General features: G+C 32.8%; 1 protein-coding gene across 1 annotated transcript; it reads left to right on the top strand.

Annotated features, from left to right (window-relative positions):
- Positions 1-866: 866 nt before the first annotated feature.
- Positions 867-4,290, top strand: LOC139893022 (uncharacterized). Its single transcript, XM_071876159.1, has 7 exons — positions 867-1,104; positions 2,319-2,486; positions 2,690-2,733; positions 2,846-2,899; positions 3,273-3,521; positions 3,616-3,678; positions 4,144-4,290. The coding sequence occupies exons 1-7, from the start codon at positions 1,071-1,073 to the stop codon at positions 4,261-4,263; spliced, it is 732 nt and encodes a 243-aa protein (XP_071732260.1). The 5' UTR covers positions 867-1,070; the 3' UTR covers positions 4,264-4,290.
- Positions 4,291-7,248: the final 2,958 nt, after the last annotated feature.

Here is a 7,248-nt window from a genome sequence, read left to right on the forward strand (position 1 = left end):
ACCCTATGGCATCGTTGTCAATGTCATCGTTGTCATTGTTGTGGGACAAACCACGATGTGCACAACCATGGTTGTGATTTGTGATTGACCAACATTTTTTTTCATTTCTTTTTTTATTTCTTTATTTATTCAATATCAATTATATTTTACTACATTACCCACAACACTTGCAACAATATATTTTATCACAGCGTCCTCTCAATCGCACAACAATGTTACGTTAGTAAAAATCTCCCCACAACACCATAACAATTCCAATTAGAGTAAAGAATGGTCTAATGAGCAGTGTTGTAAAAAACCCGATTACTCGTCGATTAATCTCCGATTAATCATTATTAAGAGCAATCCGTTCCGAATTCCAAAAATTCGTTTAATTAAACGGTCAACATCAATTGATGGGTCAAAATCGAATTTGGTGATGAAAGTCGGTCAAAGTAAAAAATGGTTAACATTTTAGTATGAATTTAAACTAGAACTTTATAGTTTTGGAGCAAATTGAACAATTTTAGACAATTATGTTAAAGTTTATTTTTATATTTTATGATTTTTTTCTATATTTACACATATTAATTATGAAATTTGATATTTAAATGTATACAGTACGATCCGATTAATTCCCGACTTATCGATTAATCCTTCCAAAGTCTCGACCGATTAATCTACGATTAGCGAATTTTGCAACCTTGCTAATGAGCATTGAAGATCTAGAAAAAGAAAAGATAAAAGAAAATCTAAACTATTTGAATATGGCATATCAACAAATAAAGAGGTGCCACGTCAAAACAAGTGTAGGTCGACGTCAGCATGAACATCTAAAATGAGAGTAAATAGAGAGGGGCGACAGTTAGTGAGGCAGTGAGGTGGGTGAAGGAACTGATGAGACGAGGCGGACATTTCAAAGACAAAGACAAGGACATTTTTCTTTTCACTTTTAACTAATTTTTTATTTTATTTATTTATATAAATCTATAATTTCATTCTTCTTCAACTATATAACCTAATTCATCTCTTATACCTTACTACTTTGATTCCTACCCCAATTTTATCATTCGTCCATTAATATTTAATTCATGGATTCTGCTGCTGTCTTGCGCTCTTTTCACTGTAAGTTCTGTTATACACATGTATATACATACTCTTTAATCTCTATAATGTACTAGTATACTAGTATATGTTTATGAATTATGCTTGTTTATGTGATCCTTGAGTTGTTTCGATAATTTGCTTCAATAATTGAATATAGTATGTTTGATTTGATTATATACAGAGACCGAGCTGTTAAATCTATAATATCTGTTACAAATTGATGTTAATCTGCCTTCTGATTATTTGATTGCTTAAGCTACGTAAGCATATATATGATCTGATTATGCAAAGGCTTTAATTGCTTTCTGTAGAGGCGAAGAACTACTGGATTAATCAGGAAATTTGTTGAAATAGATAGCTGCATATGTGACCTAGCATGAGATCAAGTATCTATTACTTAACACGAATTAAATATGTTTTTTAGACAGAAGGGGACAGTTTTGTTAGCAGCTTGAAAACTAGTCTACTAATCGTTGATTTACTAAATATTTAAAATAATAATATAGACTTATAGTTAGTAGTTAACTTGGATCGTGGATATTAGGTGCGGAAACCTATGGGCTTCTGAAGTGAAACTTATGGGCTTCCTTTTTCAAAACGAAATGTGAATGATGTGCAATTACTTTTTTGTTCTTAGATTTTATATTTCTAATGACCAACATTTTAGTGGATGATGTTGAATTAACATATTTTTGCAATTAGATAAGGAACTTGTGCTCCTGGCATGTCCTCTCACATATAGGGCTAGTTATGAGTGTTAATGTGAACAACTGCACAAAACTAAATGGCTTAGTTTGTTATTCATTGAGTCTTGTTTGAACATCAGTTTAATTTTTAACATTGGCTTAGTCGATTGAAGATCAGTTTAATTTTTAACATTGTCTTGGTCGATTGAAGATCAGTTTAATTTTTAACATTGTGTTCTCAGGGACATTTTATTTGCCCGTTCTCCTAGTTTCTGTGTGATTTTTGAGTTCTAACCATTATGGTATACATTCTTATGTACACTTGTGTATACATGTTTCGTTAGGCCTTACTTCTCTAAAATACATGCACTCACAATGTTATTATAAATTCGTCTTCTACACTCTCTAAAGTATACATACTATAATACATACCAGACTTTGAGGAACTTATACATAATCTTTGTCATCTTTAGTGTTAAAAAGCATGATATGCTGCAGATTACTGTACAAACTTAGTTGTATTAATATGTAATCATGTGATTGCAGATTCTGTGGGCACTGTTGCACCTTTGCGTGCTGCATCATTTGAGAGACCTGGTGTGGTTCAAGGTTCAACATTTGGTTTGAATCTTGTTTCTTCTCAAAAAAAGCAAACGAGGGCTCGCGTGTCGTGTGTGAAATCATCTGAAGTTTCCGTAGTAGACATGACCAATGGTGAGTGTATTTCATTGTGTGCAGTATCAACTTCTTTGGTTATGTTAATCATGATCGATAAAAACTAGTTAAATCAAAATTGTTGCATATGATCATCAAATTTTCTTCAATTTGATGCGTTGGTTGATAAATATGCGTTTCTTTATTTAATTATTTTACTACAATACTGATGATCATCATGTGTGGGGTGTTTGCATCTGTAGGATCAGTGGAGAAGAAGACTTCAACCTTTCCTAATGGCTTTGAAGTGAGTAGTAAGATATATAATCATACATACTTTGACTATTATACATATACGATGTGCACTTTTTATTTATTTTATTTGACTATTATACTTATACGATGATCGTTTATCTCAGGAACTGCTTTTGAGCGTCTGTGATGAGACACAAATTGCTGAGCTGAAAATGAAAGTAAGTTTCTTTTCTCTTTCATTTGTCATTTTATTTAGGGTTGCAAAAATCACCACTCGGGAGTACACGGTCGGGACTTTTTAGGGAGTACTCGGCAACTCAGGGAATACTCGGATGTTGACCAAGTTTGACTTTGACTGATTTTGAACCGAGCTTTGACTGAGTTTGACTGTTTTTGATAGAGTTTGACTGAGCTTGACCGAGTACTTGCTGAGTACTCCCCGAGTTGCAAAAACCGAGTACTCGCCGAGTAATTCCGAGTTCTGCAACACTGAGTTCATTTATTAAGTACAGTAATTAATGAAATAGAACATTATCCATAGGAGCTAAATTTCCATTAATTTATCTGATAAAGTTTTTCTTATTTTCATAGATTGGCGGATTCGAAATGCATCTAAAGAGAAGCATTAAATCAACGGGACCCATCATCCCTCTCGTTTCACCTACAGAAGCACCACCGATCCCTAGCAAACCGATGAACGAATCGGCCCCTGCCACCTCAGCATCACCACCTTCATCAAAAACAACACCATTTACAAATATCCCAATGGAGAAATCAAAGAAATTGGCAGCACTGGAAGCTTCTGGTGCCGGTGGATATGTTCTTGTCTCATGCCCAACGGTACAAAATTGTGTCATGATATATGTGCTTGTGACATCACAATGTTATAGAAAGCTTCTTTGAGTTTGTAATTAACCCATTCTTGTATTTTCAGGTTGGAACATTCCGGAAGAGCAGGACAATCAAAGGGAAGAAGCAGCCTGTGCTCATAAAAGAGGTAACTTTTGCAACATGTGAACATTATTTGCCTCCTTTTGATGTTTCATTTATCTGCAAACATCACTTATCATTTCGTATACGAATAGGCTCATGATTGGCGATAAAACATAACCCGAATTGACCCATTCATATGTAAATGGGTCAAAATTAGCACCCAAAATCCACAAAATACTTACTTTATATAAATGGTAGTACATTTTCGTTATCTTTCCTTCGAAAATGAGATCCGTAAAATACAAATGTTATTTGGTTAAAGAGATATATATAATATGATATATGATATTTTGATTATAAGAAAATCGATTTGCATTTTTGCTAGCTGAATAAAGAATACTCTAGAATCACATTTACAGTGAAAACCTTGATTTAGTAGTGTACATAACTGATATTCAACACTAGTTGACATGAAATCAACTATATATATATTTGTGTTTGCATATAACTAACACGATTTCAAAATTAGGGTGACATTATAAAGGAAGGACAAACCATATGCTATCTGGACCAGTTTGGCACTGAACTTCCAGTGAAGGTGAGATATAATATATTAATATCCATAGTGGTTTTTGCATCCAGGTTATAAAAAACTTCATAATAATAATAATAATATTAATATTAATCATATCTTTATCTTGTGATTATGATTGCACAGTCAGACGCAGATGGTGAAGTCATAAAGATTCTCTTTGATGATGGAGGTATCATCTCTGGTTCAGTTTAATTACAATCAATTATGGAAAAAATTGTGATTGTTTTGTTTAGTATATCAAATTTATGATTCTGCAGAGGCAGTTGGTTATGGAGATCCCATTGTTGCAGTGTTGCCCTCGTTTCATGATATCAATATCAAGTAAAATAGCATTCATTCATCACTATTAAATGGTTTCGTGGTAAGAAGAACCCTAAAGCTTGTGGTTTGCTTCTGATTTTAAATCTTTTTATACATGTTTAATGTTTTCACCTTAATCAATTATGCGGGTTGAAAATGACATTAAATCTGTTACAACAAAACAATGATCATTGATTTCGTTAACTATAAAATTTATAAGCTGTATTTGCCATATTCTTGTATGCCAGAGGATGTACTATGATGTTCATTTACTGCAGATGTTCTTATGCTAATATTTTGAAATTGATACAGAACGAAAAGTTTGAAGGATGTATCATTACTCAGACTTTATATAAAACATATTTTTCAGCTACAATATACCTATATCCATTTTAAATGATCCCAAAATTTTGACAAATGAGTCCTGAATAATTTATGGTTACAAGATCAACGTATAGCTCTCTCGATTAACAACTAGAAACGAGTATTTTGGGTGGTAATAAGTTTTAATTTTGATTGATTTGCTAGTAATTTGTTGTTGGATCTTCTTTCCAATTGCTCGCTTGTTTACTGATCTTCTGTAATGCTTTGACCACTTCTTCATTTTTTACATTCCCTGTAACATCACCTTGTTCTGTTTCGTATCGATATCATAGGCTTCAATGTCTGCTCAAAAAGCATATAGTAGATTAGCTACATCAACATCAACACTCATATACCATTCTATCTATATCTATATATTTATTATTGTAGTAATAAATATATCCCGAGGACCACTGGGCATCTGAAAAATGACAAACTTAGAAACTTTTTTTAACTTAATTTATGTTGGTTAATGTTAATTAAGTTGTTATCAAGTCTTGTATTCAAAATGTGCTGGGTTATGGAATGTATAAGGCCAGTCACTTGCAAATAGGTTTATATATATGTGGGAAATTAAGAAAAGTATCATCTTGTAAACGCCCAAAGCCCAAAGCCCAAAGGTAGGTATAGATTCAATTCCATTTCTTGCAAGTAACATAAACATACCATTACACTTTTTATCAAAAAGATGTCGTGTTTCAATAAAAATTCGTGTTACACTTGCATCACTTGCTAACTTATATAATTATAATAAAGGTCATCACTCATCTCGATCTTTTCATCCTTATGTTACTAACGATTTTTCTTTTCAGTTTTCAATTAAAATCCATTTTCGTGTCTCATTATTATTTAATTTCTTAAAAAATTGAAAAAGATGATCATTGAACATGAACACCCAGTAAATCTCATTAATATGTGGTCAAAGCATATAAACTACGAAGAAGAGAGTGATGAAGATGATGACGATGGCGAGAAAGATTTAGTTAGAAAACCAGACTTTAAATGTGAATGTGATATATGTGGAGAAACAATTTATTGGTATCATAGATATTACTACAAGTGTGATCACTATTCGATTCACAAGTTTTGTCAACATCTTCCGACAACCACGGAATACCATGCTTCGGACATAGCTCATACTCTTATTCTTTCCCAACCACCTTACGGCTCCAGGCCGTCCGATATATGGTATTGCAATATTTGTGAAACGGATGATGGTTTTCATTTTAAATTTAATTATGCTTCTGCTAGATTTAATGCTCACATCAAGTGTGCTACAAGATATTTAAAACTCAATATCATCCATCACCCTAGCCATATGCACCCACTTGCAAGTATTGCGAGTGGCAAACAAATATTATGCAAATGTGAGGCATGTGGAAAGAAACATATAGGTTTGTTTTATCAATGTGTAGTTTGTCCTTCAAGCCCATTGATACACAATGATTGTGTCTTTTTACCAAAAAGGTTGCTTATCCAACAAACCACACATGATCGTTTCTCCCATACTCACTCACTCACACTTGCGTATTCCTTTCGAAAAATATATATACAATATTATGCTGATCCAAAGTGTAGGGTATGCAATGATCTTTATTTCAATGAATATCTCTGGAGATATGAATGTGGCAAGTGCAGATACTATGCCCATCTTGATTGTGCAACAAACACATGCGAGCCTTTCATGTCCATCTTAACATTTCCTGGTAAATATATCTATCAAACACCTACTTTTATAACACCTCGCAATTCAGACTCATACTCTCAAATTTGGGTCAATTGGGTTAAACTTTTGGGTCAAGTTGGTCTTGAAAAAAACGCCTACCAATGTAAACCCGAAATCTTAAAAAAAAGGTCTAATGAGTTTCCCTCCAACATATTGGGTCCTATACAAATGATAAAGGAACGAGTCCAGTTAGTATCAATTCATAAAGTTTAATAGAGATATGCCTAATGGTTCTTGTGAATGGGTCAAACGGGTTGAACATAAATATCATAATGTAAAAACAGAAATGTGAAACTGAAACGCGGAACGTTGAAAAAAATTATGACCAATTTAATAGTCTGTTACCCAACCCAACCCATAAGGACCCGTTTGACCTATTATCCATTTCAACCCAAAACCGTTTTGACCAATTACCCAAATCAAATCAACTTGACTCGTTTGTCAGGTATAACTTTTATACTCTTTATTATTACTTCTTATTAATCTACTTACATAGGTTTTATTAATATAAATGTTATATTTTATGTTTTATTTTATTTGTGGCGATCGATTTTTCATTATAAATAAGCTGCTACTATAATTCATTCATTAAATTAAATTAATTAATTAGTACCGGAAAACTCATTAAAAATTATGAAGAGGACGAGTAC

This window comes from Rutidosis leptorrhynchoides, chromosome 2, assembly GCF_046630445.1.
Source record: "Rutidosis leptorrhynchoides isolate AG116_Rl617_1_P2 chromosome 2, CSIRO_AGI_Rlap_v1, whole genome shotgun sequence".
Lineage (NCBI taxonomy): Eukaryota > Viridiplantae > Streptophyta > Magnoliopsida > Asterales > Asteraceae > Rutidosis > Rutidosis leptorrhynchoides.